Below are 24279 nucleotides of genomic sequence, written 5' to 3' on the forward strand. Positions count from 1 at the left end.
ATGTCACACTAGAGGTCCAGGAGGTGTCACAGGTTCAGGGTCGATTTCCAGCTGACTACCATTCAGCCTGAAACCCTCATTGTAAGAGGATCTCAAATGAAGGTTTTACTGTAAAGGGTTACGGATCTCAAAGTAGTCAAAAATGAAGGTTTAATTATTTATATTAGAAACAAGGCTGTATTCCAGATATATTTGAAGGTAGGTGCTTGTAATGATTATGGAGTGCAGATGCATAGCTGGCTGGACATGTTGCTTCCATTATTATGAAGGTTGAGGATACTGAGACAAACCGCTTGTGGCCTCTCTATACTTCCTTACAAAGCCCTGTAGTGGGATTTCATGGATCTTCCTGTCAGTGCTATGCTGATGATACACAGCTATAAACTGTCAAATCCCCCTAGAGGGCCGCACACTATCAGCTAGCATCTCTGCCAGTCTCAGTGATATTGCAGCCTGGATGATGGAACACCATCTCCAGCTCAACATGGCAGAGATGGACCTTCCTATTATTTCATACATCTATTCAGTTCAGCTTGGCCTATTATCTCTAACTCTGGCCATGTCGTTACTCAGCCTTGAGGTGGTTATCAATCACCAGCTGTCCTTCAGAGACCATGTTGCTATGGTCTCTCTGTCAGCAGATTCACTCTGTACAATGTCCACAAGATCGGACCGTATCTGACGGAGTACGCAGCACAACTCCTGGTCCAGGCTTTGGTCTTTGTCACGCCTGGACTATTGCCACTCAACGTGTGTCACTAAGCTGCTGCAGATGAGGCAAAATGCAACGGCATGTCAGACGTTCAACCAGCCAAGGCGGGCACACATTACTCCTCTCTTCAGTTCACTCTATTGGCTACCCAGGTTCAAAGCCATGATGCTTGCCTGCAGAGTGGTCAGTGGGTCAGCTCCCAAGTATTTGGAGACACTTCTAAGGTCCCCTGCTCCTTCTTGACCACTCAGGTCTGCTGTTGAACTGAGTCTGGTGATGCCACCTCTGTGTGGCATCCAATCTCAGTCCAGACTCTCTTCTTATGTAGCGCCTGGCTGATGGAAAGACCTGCTGACCTCAGTTTGAAATTCTGATTCCCTCAGTGTGTTTGAGAAGCGTTTAAAGACCCTCTTAGAACCTGTTAGAGTTTTGTAACCACAAGGAGGAGCCACTGAGCCCCAAACCACAGACACAGTAATACCCAACACAATTCAAGGTTCAAATAAATACATTTTTTATTTGACAAAATACCTCCTTTTCCAGAACACCAGAAAATTATACCACTCACAACTCACTCTTTCCTGCTCCAAGAGTGTTGCCTGCTGCCTCCTGACTCGATTTAAGTGGGGCTGTCTTTTAAATTAAACTGGGGAACTGCTTCTGGTCTCATGTCCAGGTCATCCTGAAACCAAGGCAGTCCTGCCCTTTGCAGTGCCATCTGGTGCTATCCAAAGACCTCAACAGAGACCCGTTTTCCAGACTCCCTGCATGTGTCTTAATCTGATCCAGCCTTGAGGAACACTGCCACCTCTTGTATGGGGGAATGAACTGCTCCCGATAAGCCCATTTTCCCATCCATTTGGGCCTCCTGGCCTGGGTATGAATCCACACTTTATCCCAGCCAGGATGCCTGTTGTTCCTTCTTGGCGCCTACACTTTGTAACTCACTGGCATTTTGTTCTGAGCTCTTCACTTGTGTTAGTCAATTCTGTCACCTCATCCTGTCGCACTTGTTCCCAAACAGTCCCCCAGACTGATGTTTACTCCATTATGTTGACCTCTTTGATAAGTCACTTTGGATAAAAGCGTCCGCTAAGCAAATAAATATAAATATTAATATAAGTGATACTGGAAGGGTGGGCCACTGAAGGACGTGACTATTAAAAGAATTCATAGGCGTTTGCATTTGGGTTAACAAATCAGGGTATAGGTTAACATAGTCATATATTTTGTAACCTATTAAGTTTTATCCAAACAAGTTTCGGCATAATTTAGGTCCACAGATTCATCCTTCAGTCTGGTGATTTTGATTAACACATGCAAGTAAGAATTTCATGAGATTGGAACAACTCAACAAACCTGTAAGTAAAGGGTGCTGCAGAATGTACAAGTAAGTTGATTTTATAGTTCATGTAAAACACTTTGCAACGCTGCCTAATATGAAAGGTGCTATGAGTCATTTGACCCATTATTTTAATAAAATACGCTCTCGTAATTGTAAGATTTATTTTTTTCTTTAACAACAAATACAACAGAACTCTTCCTGGCGCCAGCCCTCTCACGCCATAGCTGTAATGTCTCTGCTGTCTTTTTGCAGATACCCCGGAGTTTCAGGAGAGCTTTGTGACTTCAGGAGTCTTTAGCGTAACAGAGCTGGTTCAAGTCTCCAGAAGTAAGAATCCTTTTTTTTATTTCCTTTTATCATGTTCCTTTCCTGTAACTTTCTCAGTTTCGTTTCCATTTAGGCATTTTTAACACCTGCCAGTACTGATGAGAAAGAATGCTCAGCATGAGAGTAAAGTGACAAAGGTGCAGATGTGGCTCCATGGTGGTGCTTTCTATGACTAACAGATGTACAGTTTGGTTTAAGAGACTCTAAGGGGTCTGTAGTGACAAATAAATTCTCAGTGCATGCACTGTAACCTAACAGTGACGCTCTTCCCTGGCTCAGCTCCTGCCTACTGCCAATGAGATAAAGTAAGTTAAGGCCTTCCGTCGCAGTGTCTTCAGTGCAGTGAAAGTGTCTCCTCAGAACACGGACAAAAATACCCACAAAAGTATACACAGAAGTGTGTACTATATATATTGTGACAATTGAGGGGCATTGCAGCACCTTAGGCCCAGACACATGTCCCGGGTGCAAACACAAGGTTTATTACAGTGAATACCTCAAAACGTACTTCTTGTTAAACACGATCACAATTCTCTATTCCCTTTTCTTTCTTTCTTCTCCTTTTACTTCCTATGCACCTCCCAGGCTTAAGCTTTGTCCTCCTTCCACCCGACTCCTGCTCGCCTGGATGAGGTAGAGCAGCTCCGTCTATCTGAGACCCAGATAATCAGGATGATGCCCTGGCACCGGAAGTACTTCTGGGTCAGACGGAAGTCTGAGAAAGTAGGGATTATACATCCTTACCAGCGGCACCCACAGAACCCAGCAGGGCTACACTCCAGGACTTCACTTCAATTCCCAGTTTGCCCCATGGGTAACCTGCAAAGTACTAAAGCCCAGGGATATTGCCACCTTGCATATCGGGTGGGAAAATACTCGCATGTTGTCATCTCCCCAGTCTTTTGATTGTATTGGGCTCCCAGCTGTGCAATTACCCCTTGTTCCATCCTGGCTGAAACACCAGCCCATGCATGCTATCCAGATATATATATAGCATATACAGCAGATTCAGAATATATTCAGACCCCTTTACATTCTGCACACTTTATTGTGCTGTAGATTTAATTTTGAAATGTATAAATTTCTCATTTCTATACATTAGTCTACACTCAATTAACCACAGTGACAAAGTGAAAACGTGTTCAGAAAAGTTTGCAGATTTATTAAAGCTCAAAGCTGAAATCTCTATATATACACATATACAGTATATAGTGACCTTCAGGGGGCACCACCAAACCGCAGACATAACTAAAACCAGGCCAGTCCCAGATGCAAATGAGAATTTTTTTTTATTCACAAATTCCACTTTCACAATCCACTCCACAATGTTCAATTCACAAATTCTCCTTCTTCTCCTCCAGGTGAGCATCGCCTCTGTCTACCTGGATGAGGTCAAGCAGCTTCTTTTATGTTGGACTTGGGAGTACTTCCGGTGCCATAGCACTGAATGGCAGAAGCACTTCTGGGTCACGCGAAAGTCCCATGAAACAGGGATTCTTTCTCTCTGCAGTGCCCTCCGGTGGCACCAAAGGACACTGACAAGGTTGTCCCTCAGGACTACAAATCCCATGGGTCCCTGTGGGTGTCCATACTAGGTCCACACCAGAGATGTGAGCACTGCCATCTATTGTACTGGTGGAGGTACTGCCTTTGACCAATAAAACCCCCAGTTAATGGGATAATAATCAGGCCTCATTTCAACCTGGTTATGCCTGTTCTTATGTTGTCCTTCCGTTATGGCTTTCTGGCCAGGCAAGGATCCACCTTCTATTCCAGTTAGGATGCCAATCCATCAACCATGGCACTTACGATATATACAGTATATAATATTATAAAAGGAAATCCTGAGATGAGACTTTCTCTGAGATAATTTCAGGTCCCACGAGACGAGACTTTTTGCCAAGAGATTTTGGCAAGTCACTCCCTCCTCTCAAACATTTATAATCACGCTCACGGTCCACTCACTTCACATTCATGTGAATGATGTTGTCAGACACAGTTCCTGCCCTCTCCGGTCAGAAATAAATGACAAAGAGTAGAAGACAAAGTAGAACGTCGTAAAGAGGTTCAAAAACGTTTGCGCGATACACATGCAGGTTAGAGTTTATGAAAGTACTTAAATTTGAAAGACTCAAAAAACTGATAGTAAAGATCGCATTAGCGCTAACAAATGGAAATTATTACACAGTGAAATAACAGAACAGCGAAAAGAGATTGCATATATGGAATTATATGTATGTCATGGATATATATTATTCGGCTTTAAACTTTAAGTCAGAGTAAAGAAGTAAAGAAACACAAAAACAACTATAAAGGTTTGGGGTTTCCGGCCCCATATACTGTAAAACAGTTTTGCAGAAAATAAATTGCACAGTCAAAGTTAGTACACTTTGTGCTATACAGTTGACTGCCCAAAGATGGCGGAGTGGGAGCATTTATAAGGCGGGACCGGAAGTAGAGGTGCATGCTGAAGAGGAGCCGAGGTGGATAGTGGGATTGGTGACGTCATCAGGGACTGACAGAGGAAGGGCGGAAGTAGTGGTGCGTGGATGTTGATTCAGACCGCTTCATGGTGGCGGTGCGTCTTTCTTTCTGCGGAAACAAAGAGAGGAAAGTTAGTACCCCGTCACACCCTTCTGGCATACAAACTCACGATACCGTCTTAGGTCCGTCCGCGGCCCCCTGTTCACACGTGCGTGACAGTATATACACAGTGGATGGCAGGGGTGTCTCCTAACTGCTGATCAAGACATAGAGTGTAGTCCGCAAGATCCTTTTGTATTAGGCACAGATTCGACAAGTTCTACCAGAAATGTTATCAGTAGGGACACTTTCTGCAGCATATCTCTAGCCCAAGTAGGGATAAGGACCCTCTCCACAGGTTAGGAGGTAGCTGGACATTTTGCTTCTGCCACTGCTTGTCTTGTTTCAGGTCCAGAGTTGCACAAAGAATACACAGAAAAATAATTTTAAACACACTTTGCTCTTGAACTTGAAAGAACAGTGTTGGAGTCTTTAAAAGTCAGATTGCAATCAGGATAGACTTCTTGACTCATTTGACTCCAGCCATCTCTTCCTGGAAATTAAAAGAATTCACAGGTGTCTTTATCAGGCATAATGTACTCCGTGCCCTCAGCTGGTTAGTGAACCAAAAATGCAGTAAGTCTCGGAGCTTTAAAGGTTTCTGCTAGCATGAGATATGCAGCTCCACACAGCTGATGCCGTACTGTCAAAGTGCCACCTGTGAGAAAGTGTGTTTTCTCTTTCATTGAATCAGCATGTATGTATGTAGCCCCTTCTATGCACAAATATATATTTTATATGCACTGCATAGAATATACACTGTACATAAACATGGGTGGCACGGCAGTAGCTCTGCTGCCTCGCAGTAAGGAGACCCGAGTTCACGTTTCTGTGTGGAGTTTGCATCTTCTCCCCACATCTGCATGGGTTTCCTTCTACCATCCAATGACATGCAGGTTAGGTGAATTGGTGACAATAACTTGGCCTCTGTGTGTGTTCACCCTGTGATTGACTGGCACCATGTCTGTCCAGAGTTTGTTCCTGCCTTGTGCCTTATGCTAGATTGGGTAGGCTCCAGTGCACACCCCCAACTCCTGCGACCCTGGTCTGGATAAAGCGGGTTAGAGGATGACATGACATGACAGTACATGTATACAGTGTTTATATCATGATGTATTTATAAAGCGGAGGAGTAACGAGCCAGCACTGATAAAATTCAAACAGGCGACGCTTGTCAGATAAGAGCACAGGTCAATAGTTGCAGAGCAGCCATGACAAGCCAGTGTCCTTATTTGGTGCGACCCGTGCTGTGTGTTTTCTCTGTGGATTTTCGCTGCTTTGTCGGCAGGCTCCAGACCAAAGGCTTCTTCGTGCTTGTGTGAGGGACTTATCTTGTTGTACGTCTAGCAGATCGTCGCAGCTGAAAAAAATGCCCTCCCAGTCTCAGCTGTTTGTGATGAAATAACCACTTGGATATTTCCAGCTGCAATCTGTTGAAATCCCCCCAGACCCCGTGCTGCGAGCCCAGTGGGTTGGAGGAGTGGAGGACCCCACAGCACTTCTCTCTTTTCTCTTCTTTTCACTTTTCCAAGTCTGTGCCAGGCTCAGCACTGATGTATTCTGTGACTGTGGAATGTGATCAGCGTTCTTCAAATGTCACTGTTTGGATGTGATGATGTTGGTCTTATCTGACAAGCTGTTATGCGTTCTGAAAGTAAATGTGAAATTCACTGCAAAAATAAAGCAAAGACGATGTTTCCACAAGATAACTTAAAAAAAATAACAAGTTTTATCAAATCCTGTGTTGTGCGTTGCCCAGGTATTTGATTTAGAAATGTATTTACCCCTTTCCATCCAGTTCAGAATCTTTGGGCACACGTATCCTGCACACAGTTTACATCCCAGTTACATTTTACAACATAGCTTAAAAACACCATAAAGTCGTCACTCGCTAGTTATGGGATATTTTCCCACTTGATCCAAGCAGCCTCCTTATGGCTTTCTAACATGTCAAAACATTTCAGGGGTCGTCGGCCTAAGTTCGTCTGGGAGCTGATTCTACATTTGAAATGCAGTTAATCAATCAGGAAACGACTCCATGTTTATTCTTTTGTAAGCAGTTGTGGAAGGATAGACACCTCGAGCTGTGACATGAGGCCCGTCCAGAGTGTGCTATTTCCTCTGAGGGTATCATGATTGGGTCTTCAAAGAAGAAATATTGAGGGTCATTGGCCAGCAGCTGTACATTTCAATAATGTTGTGAGTTTGTACTTGTAACAATTTGTTGAAATCAATGAAGTGCAATAGTTATGAATTATTTTTAGCCCATTTTAAAAACAGAAATACATCAAAATACAGCATCATGTAATTCATTAAAATGTCAAATTGTGGGGGTAACCCAAAGTCTCGACCAAAAGTCATGTGAGATTGTTGAAGTGACCTCCAGCCTTTGAGGAGTCCATAAAATTGCACACTGGACGCCTACCTCTAGTCAGCCATGAGTACAAATGGGTCATTGTGAGAGGGCACTTGAATTCCTGATGTCATAACACTTGAGAAGGTCCGCTCTTAGGGGACAGAAACCCGCTGCATCAAGCATAAGGCAAGGACGAATCACTGATGTGATACCAGTCCAGCTCATGGCGTTTACACGTAAATGTACTCTTGTGTTTTGGATGTGAGAAGGATGAGTACCTGAAGAAAAAGTGATTCAGACACAAGGAGAACATGTAAACTCCTCACAGGCAAAGCCTGGCCACAGTATTCAGACTCGGGACCACTGAGGCAACGATCCCATCTACTGTGCCTCCCTCACTGAGAGACTCCATTACCAGTTACCTTAGATGAAGAACCCTCACCTACACACAACGCTACGAAATTCTGTACAGCTTAGAAAGGCCTGGGGTGAGGCCTTGATGTCATCGCTGCACAAGGATCTCTTAGGTGACACGACCACAAGGGCTTCTTCTTGTTGATCATGACTTAGACAACACACGTTTCCGGAGTATGCAGTGTCTTCCCACCCTTTCCCATATTATATTTTAAATGTGCCTTCTTGTCTGCCTGCAGCTCCTGTTGTCACTGGGACAGGACCCAGTTTCTCTTTGGGGGAACTGCAGGGTCACCTGGCCTATGACTTGAACCCTTCTGGTGCGGGAATGAGAAGAACCCTGCCCAGCACCTCGTCCAGTGGGTGAGTGCACTTTTGTATTATTATTATTTTTATTTTTTTTTTAGCATTTTATTGAATTTCTTAAAATCAAATCACATTCCATACAAGAAAGTCAAATTTTACAGAACTAAGTTCAAGTCAAATCAACCCCTACCCATTAGAAAGAGAGCTAGGCCAACAGAGTAAAACTTTAATAGTAGGAAAAATAAAATAAGATAAAAAAGGGAAGAGAATCCGCTTATACTAAAATGTTATTAATTAGATCCTGCCAGGTTTTAACATGGTTTTGCACAGATCCACAAAGTGAGAATTAGATTTTTTCCAATTTCAAATAGTATATAACATCAGTTATCCACTGACGTAAATGAGGAGAGTTATTATTATTATTTTTACTGCTGTTTGGATATTATGATGTGGTTGTTTACATGCATTGTTGTACAAGTTGAGAGCACAGTCGCGTTAAGTGAGTTACACACGAAAGGAATTGAACTGATGATCTTGAAGTTGGGTCTGATGCTTGGAGAATGAATCTTTACAGAATTTAAGAAGGTATTCAGGGCTCATCAAATGAAATTAAGGAGACATTAATGTTTGGTTATATTGTAAAAATTGGTGAATAGAAATCGAGGAACAATCTGCTCAGACTATACAACGCAATAGTGAGACCACATCGGGAGTACTGAGTGCAGTTCTGGCCATCACACTCCAGGAAAAACATAGGAGCACTTCAAGTTGTGCAGAGGAGAACAAACAGATGCATCCAAGGACTTTGAGATATGTTGTACTGTGATAGACTCCTAGAAATAAACCTGTTTAGTCTTGAGCAGAGGAGACTACATGGATACCTCATCCAGGTCTTCAAAATCCTTAAAGGTGCTGATCAAATAGATCCAGCAGAATTCTTTTTCCTTAGGGGTGGATCTCATACTCAAGGACACCAGTGGAAATGAAGGTGAAGTGCATATAGGACTGGTATCAGCAAACACTTCCTTACGCAGAGGCACATCGGAGTCTGGATTAAGCTAAAGAGATGTGGAGTTGAAGCAAAAACCTGGAGACCCTTTAAGAAGGATCTGGATGAGCTATTGGGACAGCTTAGCTATCAGTTAAGCAAACGAGCAACAAATGGACTGAACGGTCTCTTCTCATTTGTCAGATTTCTTATGTTCTTATGTACTTGTTTGATTGATGATTGGCTGAAGTCCTACCAACCAGATATAAAAGCAAAACATGTGAAAAGTTTAGTCTGGAACTGGTGTGCTGGTGTGTGGTAAGACGACCATGACAAGAACAAAAAACTTTGGTAACAATCTCAGAAAAACAAGTGAAGCTGTTGATCATTCTGAAAAGGCCATTCCAGCAATGTGAAGCTCATTTTTCTATAGTGAGGAACAACTAAATGTCCTGTCACAATAAACAATGTTTTCAGCCATTTTCAGGGGTGATCTTTGCTTACATAATGTGTACTCAGACATCCCCATCGACTCAGTTGAGGCCAGAGTAGCTCCTCAAAGCAAGAGATGAGTTTGTAGGTTTCAGTGAGTTATCGTTATTATTGAAATGACTACCATCCAGTGCTCCTGCTTCAACTTACAAACAGACATTCAAGCAGGAGGAGCAGCTAATAGAAGCAGTTCAGAAGCAAACTACAGGACTGTTTTGATTCTGTAAAAGGGCATGTATGTAGAGAGTCCTTGTCACATTTACCTCTTCAATATACTCACCTTTTACTGTTGGTGAGCATTCAATCTGTAATGAAGAAACAGCAAACATGAAGATGAAGATTCAGAATCAAAAGCTAGCCAAGTTCATAACCTGATGAACCAAATAACGCTGCACCAATTTCGAATGCTTCTTCTTTCCCACTTCTGTATGAAGCCCTTTTTCTTCAGATCTTACTTTATCCATCCACCTCTGCTTTCTCCTCCTTCACCTTTTCCTTCCATTCCCATCACTCTTCTGCCCACATTCAATGTCTCTCCTCATCACATGTCCATACCACCTGAGACTACGGTCCTATACTTTCTTAGATGGCTCTCCTACTTTTGCATTTCTTATTTTGTCCTTCCTTGATAACCCAACACATCCATCTCCACATTCTCATTTCTCCCACATCCAACTTCTTCTCCTACACGCCCTTTACTGCCCACATAACATCTCCAAACATCTTTGTTGGTCTTATCAGTTTTAAAAACCACAGCTTTAACCCTCACCTTCCTTCTGTAATCACATAATACTCCTGAGATCCATCCATCCATTATCCAACCCGCTATATCCTAACTAGAGGGTCACGGGGGTCTGCTTGAGCCAATCCCAGCCAACACAGGGCGCAAGGCAGGAAGCAAACCCTGAGCAGGGCACCAGCCCACCACAGACAATACTACTGATAACCATCTTCAAATTGTTCCATCCACACAACACTCTGTCTGTTATCTCTGCATCTAATTCTCCATCTTGGTCCAGCACTGATCCTAGATATTTAAATATGCCCACTCATTTTTAATAGCCCTCCCTAAATCCTGAATCTTATTATACTTCACGTATTCTGTCTTCTTCTTCTTCTTCTTTCTATTTGTCTTTAACCCTCTATCTTCCAGAGCCCTTCTCCTTTCTTCCAACTTCCGCTCCACTTAATCGTTTCTGGTGCAACACAACACAACATCATCAGCACTGCTGGACCAATTTCTAATACAACATCCAAACCAAGGGTCAATAAAGAACATCAAGAGCAGGGTTTCTTAAATTGTGGGCACCATCCATTGGGTCGCGAGTCACTGTTGTATTTAATGGGAATGGGCCGTGGATAGTTTGAAAGGTGGTCTGCGTTGGTTTAATGTGGATTAGTAAGCAAACTACATTGCTCCAACAATTGTCCTCAATTCACCCCATCTCTGTACTGCCAGTTGTCTGAGATTCTCCAAGAGGAAACCGCATTGTGATTCCTCAAGAGGAAACTGCCAAAGGTCTAGCAATCTGCAATGGTTTTCCAAGAGGGACATCCACCCGCTATGAAGATCGTCTGTGAAACTCCATGGGGGAAACCTGCCCTGCTTTGATGATTGTCCGCAATTATTGAAGGGGAAGTAAGTTGTGACAGTCGCCCAGGTATTTAACAAGGAATGGGCCTCAAAGACACTAAGAAGGGAAAGACTGGGTCGCACCGAAAAACATTTTAAGAAACAGAGAAGCACTGAACAAACTGTTAACACGACAGCTTGGTCACAAGGCCAATCAGAGACACCATTTGATGCTATATAGTGACTTGCATTGTTAGTATTATTCCAGTGGACTCCACCAACATTGTTCCATGTATTTCCCCAGTTTTCTGGTGAACTTCCTCTTCCAGGGCCTCATTAGTAGTCTGTATTGTGGATTGAGCAGGCAGTGTAGAGTCTAGTGTGTTACCCTTTAACATGTTCAAGTGCTGCTTTCTCATATTTTCTACATTCTCATTGTAGTTTGTCCATTTTTTTCCATAGGAGTAAACGGCATAAGTCTGGATCCATGGAAGAGGACATCGACACGAGTCCAAGTGGAGAATTTTACACGTCTCCAAATTCCCCGGCCAGCAGCAGCAGGAACTGGCCAGAGGACATAGAGGGAGGTAGGTGGTCAAGAAGATTTTTGTATAAAGGGTGAGCAACAAATATGAATGTGAGGAAAAAACATTCTGTTTATCTGTGAATAAATGTGAGCACATCTACTTACCTACATTTCACCTCTTTATTTAGCAATCACTTTTATCCAAAGTTACTGACAGTTTTAAAGCATGTGATGGCAAATACAAGGGTGCTATGCAGACACTGAAATAGTGGTCATGTCATGTCATTTTATAGCCCACTTAATCCAGAACAGGGTCGTGAGGAGTGCTGGACCCTATCCCAGCTGGCATAGGGTGCAAGGAAGGACCAAACGGACAGTCTATCAGTCCATCACAGGGCAAACACACACACACCAGACACACATCAGACACACACTAGGTGTCACCAATTCACCTAATCTGCATGTCTTTGGACAAGAGGTGGAAACCCATGCAGACACGGGGAGATCCTGGGGAGCAAATCCTGGTCTCCTTATTCCAAGGCAGCAAGGTACCCCCATGCCACCATGTTGCCCCTAAGTTATAGGTATTATATGAAGATGATTACATAAGTGACATAAAGGTCAAAAAGTTACTTTTAGCAAAAGTGAAAGAAGAAGAAAGAGTTTTAAAGTTGACAATAAAATAACAAGAAATTATATTAAAAGTGCTGAAGGGGGCTGTGGCATAGAATCATGTGACTGCAGCAGTCCCATTCAAGGCACCCCAGTGTCAGGCTGCAGGCGGTGAATAGAATGGACTTGAATGGAAGTCACATACTGGGGAGCAGACAGTGTTCAGAACTGGCGTGAAGTACCCCTGGTAGAACCGTGCATGGGGCATTTCATGTGATAAGGTTCAGGAGATGCATAGGTTTAGTAAGACAATATCAATGCCCACAAACTGGCACATGCCGCAGCTGGTAGCCAGAAAAGGGAGATGCTGTTAAGACTAAAGTGAAGAGAAATGAAATGGAGTGTCTGAGTCGTGAAGTCCTGCCAACACTAAGATAGACAGAACTTTATTTGTCTTCAGGGGGAATGATGATGACGACCAGAACCCGATCTGCATTTAGGAGATGGGCAAGGAAAGGCCAATGCTCAGTCGATCAGTTGTCTCTGGTCTTAGTCTTAGTGCTGTAATGACCTGGCAGAGAAATGGAGCATGTCTGACTTGCACAGATTGAGCTGTGGGTGATTCTGAACAAGGATTAGAAACAATTACCTTTTCATTTTGGTTAGTTATCAGAAATTATCATTTTATGTCCCTGCTCCAGCGTTCCACCCATCTTTCTGTAGAGAGAACGGTTCAAATTAAATAAAAGATCAGTTAATAACACTTCTTGCATATGATGATAAGCTATATTGCTTATGGGAAATAACCTATGGTATTAAATCAAAGATTACCTTAAATCAGAAACATGTATATTTATTTATTATGCAGGATTAACTACAGTAGTCTCTATCATTTTAAACAAAAACTATTATTATAATATGAACAAATAAAAATAAACAATTAAAAGACTGTAAACAAAAGTATTGTGAGACTAAAACTGTAACTGGCTAAAGTAACTACATCTTTGAACACAAATATATCATTATAAAACGAAAAATTACTATGGCTGTTGAAGAATGCAATAACCTATTGTTCATATATCAACAAAAGCGGAATGGTAACTGGCTTCATATCTTAGCTCCCTGCAGATGCTGCTTCAGAGCCCAGTGGCGGCGGGCTTTACACCACTCCAGCTCAGCTGATTCTCAGTCTGGGGGTCCACACATTTCTCCAGGTCTTAATGACCGACTGACTTTTTAATCTCTCCCTTCATCTTCTCTCGTGGCATCTTTTTCACACCTTCTCCTTTCATCTTCTCTGGCTTTGTTCCTTTCTTTCCTGCCTTTTTTTTTCTTTTTCATTTGCATGCCTGATGAAGGCTTTAGAGCCCAAACATTGTGTCTTCTTCCAACTTTCCTTTTCAGTGTGGAAGTAACCTTTAACTTTTAATTAACACAAAATGAATGGCTGTTCCTTAAAGGGAGAACATGTTTTTAAATTAATAATAATAAATATGTGAAAAGGGGACAGTTATGTGTAGGAGATGAGCAGCAAATCCTAAATGGTGTGCTTCTGAGGTGTGAAATTTGGGGGGTACTGGTGGGCGGAGGGATTTATCAAAGGAGAGGGCATTGAGAGTAAAAACTGATTCTGCCAGTCTAAAAAAAAGATGTTCTTGGGACGATCCTGGGCTGGGTGTCTGTGAATGCCTGTCTGAGAGCATTGAGATCTTCATCATGAGAAATGAGTGTATGCAGAGAGGTGATGTCCATGGTAAAGATAACACAGTCAGCACAGTGAGGCCTAAAGCTGTCAAACAACTGGAGAGCATGGTTAGCATCTTTTATTTATGAAGGGAGATGTTCAACCAGTGGGCTCATAGGACTGTTGAAGAAAGCTGGACATGTGAGTGGTTGGACAGTTGGATGCTGAAATGATAAGGGGGTCCAGGATCGCCCGATTTGCTGAGTTTGGGAGAAGGTAAAACAGCGATTTGTGGGTTATTAACATTGATGTGCTTAACACTGAAAGAGAGAAGGAATGGTAGAATGAACCTCCTGCTGGTCATCACCTATCAGATCATTTGTGAGGGGCAGAACGGCAGCTGTGTTATGGTATACTCAGCCTAGGCACGCTTGTTCTGTACCGTGCCTGAGTGCGATTGTCCCCCATCCCTACTTTCCCACTGGCCTGCACTCACACTGTGCTTTTAATGTTCTGGGCCGCAGAATGCTTTTGTCCTCAGCATGTGACTTTGTGTAAAGCCAAAACAAGATCTGAACACGGAGTGACAGCATGCATGTCAAAATGATTTTCCTTAGTTTGTATTTTTTTTGTAGTCGTGTAGGGCAGAATAGCGCTCTACCCTCTTATAGATTTGTTGAGCGTGCAGCTCAGTGTTTTCTGGTCAATCATGCTGCGCGTAAGAGGAGATTTTTAAGGAAGCAAATGATGTTAAAGATGGAATTTGCAGCTTTTCTTGACATCTACAATCAAAGCTCATCTATAAGGTGAGAATTACTCAAATGGTATCAAATGAAATGACATTGTCATCATTGACGTCATGTCTTTCTTCCATGCTCGGGCATGTTTAGCGTTCACACTGTTCCCGAATCCTACTGAATCGTGCCCAGGCCCATCTCTTCCAAGCGAGCCAGGGCACAGTGTGCTTGGCCCAGCATGGAGTAATCACACTAGCCAAACAAAGTAGACTTTGGGGAGTGGCATGCGGACAAACGTGCTCAAGCTTAGAACAAATTAGTGTGAGCACACCCTTAGAGAGGAGTGAGGAAGCATCTGCTACATAAATGTCCTCCTGTCAGACTACCACTGCAAGCCCCTTATCTGCAGATTTGATGACAAAATCATCTTGATGGCACAGAGCGTGTAGTGCCTGAAGTTCACCTTTATTAAGATTGCCCCCAGTTTGTTGAGAAAGGAAAGTTTACCAGGAATTGATGTAATAATCCACTGGTGCAAAACTTTTTCTTGTGATTATATCTGTCAAACATTCAGCACCAATCAGAGACGAAACTGAAACTAAACGTTTGGATTTTTAGGATGTGTGTAGTAAGAAGACAAACCACATCGACTCGCAGACTGAACCCACTCGTTTAACACACTGCTTCTTGTAATTTGAAATTCATGAATGACTCAGGTGTGTGGCGCAAGGCAGGAACAAATTCCTGGGCAGAGTGCCAGCCCACAGCAGGGCACACACACACACACACCAAGCGCACACAAGGGACAATTACCTAACCTGCATGACTTTGGACAGTAGGAGGAAACCCACACAGACACGGGGAGAACATGCAAACTGAACGCAGGAACCTAGGTCTCCTCACTGCGAGGCAGCAGCGCTACCACTGCGCCACCTTGCCGCCCTGTGCTGTTGTGTGCTATATGCAAGTCATTTTATGATGATGCTCACTGTGAAAGAGGCTATTTCAAATTAACACTGATTAATTAACCCATCAATTGATTGACATCACAATCTTATTGGCTTAGAAAAGCACCTTGCGTCTGGGAGCAGCACAAAGAAATAAATTATTGGCTGGCCGAGTGAAAACATGTTAACATGTGCCGTTTTGTATTTAGTTCCTGGTGTTCATTGTGAAAGGTGCAACCTCAAGTAAAAAATGCTTCAGTGTTGTCTCCTTCCTAAATGGCGTTGTGGTAGAGCATTATGTGAAAGGGTTAGGAGAAATGAAGATCAATCAATCATACGACTGACATTGTGGTCCTGTTCGCTTTGCAGAGTGCCTTGTGATGATGCTCAGCGTAAACGGTGTTCTGCACAGTCAAATTGACTGATAGAGCGATTGATCTTGTGATGTTCCGTAAGATGGTTTATTCTGTAAAAGACATCTGTAACCAGTAACGGCACACTGCACAGTAACGTGCAGGGAATACACTTGACTTGAGCATTCCTAGTTTTCAGACTCTTTCTCTGTACGTTTAGCATTCTTTTGCTGAGAGTTTAATGCGCTTGCTCCTTCATGAGCAGCTCTTCTTTTGTCCACCCTAGTGGCCCGCTTCTTCTCTTCTTCCATTGGCATCTGTTCGCTTTAAAACGTATTCAGTCAGTGTTTGTGTTGCAATTACTTAGTATGTTTTCCTTAATTTTTCACTTAAGATGATACTTAAGTCTTTAATCTGCCTCAAGAATGAGTTAGGATATGAAGAGGTAGGGGAAGTGACGGCGAAGGTGGTAGGGATGAGAATGGCACCCTGTATGCATGCGCCACATGGCCACCCTGCTGGCACTGCCAAGAGTTGATTCTACAATAAAATAAAAAGAGGAATAACCTTTGAGGTCAATCATCAGGCCAAAAGCGGACAGTAGACATCATGTAGTATATGTGTACCAAACTTCAGGTCAACATTTCAAACGGTTTGCAAGCTACCAGTGATTTAAAATCCTGGACAGACAAACGGACAGCCGTGGTAGAGTATTATATAAGAAGATAAAGGTTGCAAAATGTAATATTTTTCCAGTCCATCCCACTGATGCTCGATCGGATTGAGACCTGAGGGACTTGAAGGCCTTGTCAACACTTTGTACTCTTTGTCATGTTCCTCAAACCATTCCTGAACAGTTTTTGCCATGTGGCATGGCGTGTTGACCTGCTAAAAGAGGCCACTGCCATCAAGGAATACTGTTGCCATGAAAGGGTAAACATGATCTGCAACAATAGGTGGTACTTATTAAAGTAACATCCATGTTAATGCCAAGATCCAAGCATCTGTCCCCAGCAGAATAATGCCCAAAACGTCCCACTGCGTCCACTGGCTGGCAATCTTCCCAGAGCACCATCTCTTCCCCAGGTAAACAATGTACAGACACCTGGCTGTCCACATGAACTAAAAGAAAACGTGATTCATCACACCAGGCCACCTCCTTCCATTGCTCCATGGTCCAGTTCTGATGCTCACATTTTCATTGTAGATGTTTTCAAGTGGTGGATAGGAGTCAGCATGGGCCCCTGACTGGTCTGTGGCTACACAACAACAACATTTATTTATATAGCACATTTTCATACAAAAAAAATGTAGCTCAAAGTGCTTTACAAAATGAAGAATAGAAAAATAGAAGACACAATAAAAAATAAAAATAAGTCAACATTAATTAACAGAATAAGTAAGATTCGATGGCCAGTGTAGACAGAAAAAACAAAAAAAAAAAAACTCCAGAGGCTGGAGAAAAAAAAATAAAATCTGTAGGGATTCCAGACCAAGAGACCGCCCAGTCCCCTCTGGGCATTCTACCTAACATAAATGAAACAGTCCTCTTTGGATTTAGGGTTCTCACGGAAGTGCTTGATGATGATGGTCACGTAGAGTTCTGGCTTTCAGTCCATCAATGTTGGAGCATCAGGATGCTTTAAGTTAAAGTGAAGTTATGAGAAGGCCATGTTAAAGTAATGTGTTTTCAGCCGTGTTTTAAAGTGCTCTACTGTATCAGCCTGGCGAATTCCTAATGGCAGGCTATTCCAGATTTTAGGTGCATAGCAGCAGAAGGCCGCCCGCCTCACCACTTCCTTTTAAGTTTAGCTTTTGGAATTATAAGGAGACACTCATTTGAAGATCTAAGGTTACGATTTGGAATATAAGGTGTTAGATATCCCGATATATAAGATGGAGCGAGATTATTTAAGGCTTTATAAACCATAAGCAGCATTTTAAAGTCAATCCTGAATGACACAGTGTAGTGGCATCAAAACTGCAATGTATTGTGTGTTCTGACACCTGTCTCTCATGGCCAGCATTGTGTTTTTCAGCAAGTTTTGCCCCAGTACTCCCTTCTGTAAAATCAGACTAGACAGATAAAAGAGCCTCAGGTGCTGATGACCCTGTCATCAGTTCACCAGTTGTCCTTGTATTACTTTTAGTAGGTACTGCATACCAGGGATATCCCACAAGACTTGGAGATGTTCTGACCCAGTCATCCCCCCATCACAATTCACAAAGTTGCTCAGATCCGAATGCTTGACCATGTTTCTTTCTTCCAACAAATCACCTTCATGGATGGTCTGTTCACTTGCTCCCTAACCAGGTGCCATCATAACAAGATAATCCATGTCATTCACTTCATCTGGCAGTGGTTTGGATGTTGAGGATGACTGGTGTAATCGTCATTCAGAGGTGGTAATGGTATCCCGAGGTATGTTACTGTCAGAGTAGTGTAAGCTTCTCTCTAATGGATGCGCTTGAGGATGTGGTCAATTTTAAAAGGATGGGATGAATGGCCGCATAACTTGGTCTCTTGACTCATGGCACAGGGTAAGGAATAAAGTAGTCATAATACTGTATAATTAAACGATGCAGTTTGTTTGCATTAGAATAAACAGCATTTTTTTTTAAAATAACATTTTCCAAATGATCTTCATTGTTAACAGTGCATTCTTCCAAATGAGACTGAAAATTGTTCAGCCTATCCAAGTTTCATTTAACAATTTAATAAAGTGAGTAAAAACGTTGAGCCACATATTCCTAGAAATGTATACTTTATTTGCATCTTACACAGGTGATAATTTTAATCTATTTTAAAATATTTTAAAGTGACTCATCGTGCTGAATGCCGAAGACTCCACTCTTCATTGTGTCTCCCCCTTTTGATGTTTTCTGGTATTCTTCTGGTCCAACAGACTCACCATTGACACAACCTTTGGATTGAAATTTGCCCAGTGTGGGGTTAGGGTTAGGGTTAGGGTATGGGGCTGGCCAGGTGGTCTCACGGCCTCGGAACCCCTGCAGATTTTGTGTTGTTTTTTTTTTCTCCAGCCCTCTGGAGTTTTTTTGTTTGTTTTTTCTTTCCTCTCGGCCATCAGACCTTACTTTATTCTTTGTTACATAGTATTGCCTAATCTTATTTTTATATTTTTTTATTTCTTTCTTCATCTAGTTAAGCACTATGAGTTGCATTATTTGTATGAAAACGTGCTCTAGAAATAAATGTTGTTATTGTTGCTGTTGAAATGTATTGAACCACTTTAAAATAATGTTACAAGAAGCCAATCAGTCTCGCCAAGGCACATCAGATTTACTACAAGAACCTTATTGTGCCTCAGTTAGAGATTTGAATTCAGTGTTTGTTGTAATGGTGCACTCACAATGCCCAAGCACAGGCCACTCTATATACCTCCACTCTTTTGACATAGATAGATAGATAGATTGAAAAAAAGAATTAAACAGTGATAGAAATGCAGATAAAACAGACAATAACTTAACTTGCCCCCACTACACCATGGAAATCATAACCACATTGTGCCTCACCCGTTCTTTATATTTCAGGGGGTTAAACTAACGTCACGGTGTCCTTCCCTCACAAGCTTGTCTGAAGAGGGGTGCTGGTTTCTTGGGAAATATTTATTGTATTTTTGTACCACAGAAGGTAAAGTTCTCTGTGATGTGCCAACAGCATTGCCTTCATCTTGGTTTGAATACCACCACAATAAATAGGATGCCAAATTGAGGGTGGTATATCTCTGGCTACAGTATTGGACCCTGCACAAAGTTTTTAATGATTTTTAAGCACAGGGAGAAAATTAACATTTGAAAAATCGGTAATGTAATAAATCAGCAAGAAAAGCAACATTGTAACAATGCACGGAACAAACCAACACACAATAGTTCGTGACTGAAAACTGGCGGACCGCCATCGCTCATGTGCCCACCTCCAACTCGTCACTTGAGTCGTTGTCGTCTTTGCACAGTCCAGATGCACCTGTGACTCACGTAGACTTTCCGTGTTCCTGCAGGAGCATCTAAGAAGACGCATGTTTGTCATGGATGCGAATTGCTGTATGTAGCGTGTAATACAGTTTGCTATGGTGCACGCGGTCGTGCGTCGTAACCGAAAACTTCTTTGTGTTTGAACCTCAGTTGTAAAGGATTGTTTTAAGGATCCCATGGGATACCCCTCACAAACCGTTTTACACGCTGCATATGGCGATTCACCTCCGGCGTGGCTCCTTCTTGCGTGCGCCCTAGGTGTCTTACTTGTTGGCGGCTTAGTGAATCCACACCCCTTCCGGCGTGCTTTCTATGGGTGTCTTGCCTTAGTGAATTATATATATAGACAATCTTACAGCAAGTCCGTGACTTAATTTGGATCGAGATCCATAATTTATGGAACATGGCTGTGGAGCTGTAAATCATATCCTGGCAATGAGTTGTATTCTTTAGGCATAAAATGAACCTCTATAAAACAGCTCTGGTTCCTTCAACAGGAGCATCAACCTCCTCTTCACCAGGCCCTTTAACTGACCCAAAGCAGCTGTAATCAAGCAAAATGAGACGGCACCTTGATGAATACATTTTACGCCACCCCCCCGCCAACCTCAGACTAAGTTTGGGATTTTTCTACTGGGCGCTCTGTGGCCTATCCTGAAATTTAAAGAATGTGTCCGCCGACATGCTAAGCCGCTGTAAGCAAACGTGCCATTTGAATGTCAAATCTCCATTTGCTAGAGTCTGGTAATAAGGAGGTGAGTTGACATTAGCGTTTGAAGTGAAACAGAGACAGTCGACACTCTAAACACTACACAGAAATGTTCCTGTGCCTTGTAAATCTGTCTGTCTGTCTGTCTGTCATTGCACCCCCCATATGCCGTCAAGCCCCCAGAAGCAGTTTGTCATTGTGCCCCTGGACAAAGTGAATGGAAGAGGCAGAGGCCGAGCATGCAGGGCTGGCATGTGTGCAGATAGCGGTGATGATGGTGTATTTTAAAGAACATTTTGAAAGGCAGATAAGGTCAAAAGTGGTTTGCATAATAAAAGATAAAGTCAGTCGTCTATCAGATAACCCAAGGTGACGTCTGGCCATTAGCTGCAGAGGGCACTTGGAGGTTATTGATGATTTAAATGCATGAACAGCAGGGCACTGACCACTAGAGGCTGGCACCTCACTTCAGTGGTCATGTAATGTCGTGCAGTAGTCACGTTACCAGCGTGTCTGACAAACGGGCAACATTCTTGTGTGCACACAATGCCAGGGTAAAGGAGAACATATTAAATCACAGACCTTCATTTTATGCAATAGAAAATAGAAATCAGTTCACCTGATGTACTCCTTACTCTTGTTTTTGTGCTCCCATTGCCTGAAAGCTTATGGAAAAAATCCTGAGAAAACTGCAGCCCTCCTCTACCATCATTGTAGTGCTGTCAATTCAAAATCTGATTATGTTACTGTAAATATTGTAACGTGGCAGGGAACAGACTCTCGTAGGCAGGCTAAACGTTGGGGAGCTAAATGAGGTCAACTTGTTTAAATCAAAAATACATGAAAATGAAAATAAAGCTCTGGTTAGCTTCATTCTGTCGCAGGATCTTATTTGTGGCTTGGGATTCAAGTGTTTTGTCTTCCTCTTTCACCGGTCAAGGTCTGACACCCAGCTCCCTGGTTGCCTGTTTTTTATAGTGTCAGCGCCAAATGCAGCAGAGTCTTCCTTCATTGTGCCCTTCGAGGCTACTGGCAAAAGACATGATATTGTTAGCGTTAGCGCCCCCTTTCATGCCAGGGTGAAATCACTTATCTTGCGAGAGACAGGAAGGTGATTCCCAGGTTCATATGTGTGACAATATGTCTTCAGTTTATATGATAAATCTGCCTCCTTTAGAGTCATTTTAAAAGGAATCCTGCACCAGTCATACTTTAGTAGATTTAAGAATGTAAGAAGTGGGATTAATCAAAACAGAGTTCTGGCTGCCAGCTTTATTAATCACACAAATCCACATGTCATCCATATACTCGACAGTGATGAATTGAAAATAAAGTGAATTTTAGTAGATTCGTAAAATCATGTTGGCTACCGTGATATACAAGTCTTCTGAGTATGTTTTATGAGACAAGCAAAACTTTTATATCTCAGTTGTAATCCATTTGATGACAGGCTGGAAGGCAGACAGACAAAGTCCAGCTATTGCATCATCTCCGGACCTTTGCTCTTCTGTGCCAGCTCTGAGACAGTCACCTCGTGTCACTTTGTAACAAAGGTGCCTTTGCTGTTCCTCTCTTGGCAAACTTTTGTGGACAGATGCCACTCCATCCTTTTTTGGCTCTGTTATTTTTTTTTAAGGCTTGTAGTCTGATTAGTCTGATTGGTGAATTTGGAGCCATCCCTTTCTTTTTTAGCTGATGATGCCAGCTGATGAGAGACACGTTGGCCTGGTGTGGTGTGTAAACTTTAAGGCCCTAAGACTAACAAACTCTGGATATATTGACACACGCTGCATTCAGAAAGTGTTGAGACCCCTTCATTCTGTTCACACTTTGTTCTGTTGCCCACCTGTGAGAGTAACCATGGAGCACATGGCCTACGTGACCACACGGTAATGCCCAAACTATTCCGAATTGACGTTTGCACTATTTTGTGTTTTTTGTATCTCACACCCTCACACACACCTTATCTACGATGTAGCATTCGATCAGAAGAAAATATGAAGCTGGTTTTAAATTAAAAGTAATTGAAGTCGCGAAAGAAATTGGTAACTGTGCTGCTGCAACAAAATTCGATTTGTCTGAGAAACTGGTGCGAGATTGGAGGAAGCAAATTTTTAAGTGTTGTATTTTTGAACAGACATATAAGTCGGGCTCTGATTTTGTGATCGATTTTACCCAACTTATACGCGAGTATATACGGTATGCACTTTTTCTGGGGAGTTCCATGCATCTTTGTCTCAGCAGCCAGCCTTACACACATGATTTGCTTGAGCCGTGATCATTCTATCTTGCGTTCTTCGCAACTTCTTGCATCTTATTCTCTACAATAAATTTACAATACTGTATAATCTTAGGCCCAAAACATATGAATTTTCACATTGGCAGTGGTCCTGTGCCCCTAACCCCCGTGAATCACAAGGGCTAACTGTCCTGTTGTAGCAGTTCCAGCCAGAAGTCTCCTGGGATGTGAAGCAAAAAGCTTTGCACACCTGAATTTGGGAATTTTCTGCCATTCTTCCTGCCAAGCTCTATCACGTTGGATCGAGACCGTTGGTGAACAGCAAATTTCAGGTGTGTCAGCTCTAGCTGGGCACTGTCCTGCCCCTTGGTGACCCCAGTGCCACAGAGAGTCCCCACTTCCTCTGGCAGGCTCAGTGGACCTCCTTTCCTGTCTAGACAGGCCTAATGAGCTTCTCTTAAATGAGGGTTCAGCCTCTTGCGTTGATAAGAGTGAAGGGAAAGATTTGCTGCTTGCCGTTTTGTCCGGCTGCTCTCTGTCAGCCATCAGATGTGATTTCCGGTCTACTATTTGATACATGATTAGTGCCCTGCCTCAGAACGCTGCACTGTGGCAGACGCACCTGCAACCACTACAGGAAACATTCAGCTGGCAAATTTCTGTTGATTTCGGAATTTGTGTTTCTAATTTGTGGCTTATGGGATTGATTTGGCAAATGCAGTTGCTTTCCAGTGATTACATGTTAAGAAACTCAATACTCTGTGTAAGGTCCTAATTTTGAAAGGCCCTTCATTATAAGCGTTACTGGGACGGATATTGTTACACACACTAAAGTGAACAAGGCACGCGGACAACTCACGGTGTCTTCCAAGTGGTCCTGGAAACATCACTTCTGAAAATCAAGCTTTGTGTGTTGAGGAGTAGACGCACCACATTAGACTGGAGGAGGAAACACTCTAATCAGTGAGGAGACCACAGTGGAACAAGACACAAACATACACAGACAAGCTCACCCATTGTTTTGTCTTAAACCCACCGCCCCACGTCAGCCTTTAAGGATGAATTTTAAAGAGAGTGAAGGCCTCTCCAGTTGTACGGTAGCCCCCTATGCAGCTCAGGGTGTCTGTACCTCATGTTACACTTACCACCCTTATTGTTAAAAATTTGTTGAATATAAATCAAGAGTCATTATTGTCAGTCTGTAGGTGGCACTAGTGAGACCACATCTGGAGTCCTGTGTGTATTTCAGGTCACTAGAGCACTAGAAGAGCGAAGGAGAGCCACCAGGCCTAAGGGGCATGTACTGTAGCAGGCTTAGTCCTGGGGACAGTAGGCTATGAGGGAACTGTCATGAACCAGGAAGCCCTTAGCACCAAGTCCCAA

General features: G+C 42.7%; 1 protein-coding gene across 7 annotated transcripts in view; it reads left to right on the plus strand.

Annotated features, from left to right (window-relative positions):
* nfic (nuclear factor I/C) overlaps positions 1 to 24279 on the plus strand; it is a 468411-nt gene that overhangs the window by 326816 nt on the left and 117316 nt on the right. For all 7 annotated transcript variants that reach the window (XM_039767143.1, XM_039767140.1, XM_039767145.1 and 4 more), the window contains 3 exons: positions 2310 to 2384; positions 7977 to 8100; positions 11559 to 11683. In XM_039767143.1, the coding sequence (XP_039623077.1) occupies positions 2310 to 2384; positions 7977 to 8100; positions 11559 to 11683 (324 nt within the window). The remainder of the gene's footprint in view (positions 1 to 2309; positions 2385 to 7976; positions 8101 to 11558; positions 11684 to 24279) is intronic.

This window comes from Polypterus senegalus, chromosome 10, assembly GCF_016835505.1.
Source record: "Polypterus senegalus isolate Bchr_013 chromosome 10, ASM1683550v1, whole genome shotgun sequence".
Classification (NCBI taxonomy): Eukaryota; Metazoa; Chordata; class Cladistia; order Polypteriformes; family Polypteridae; genus Polypterus; species Polypterus senegalus.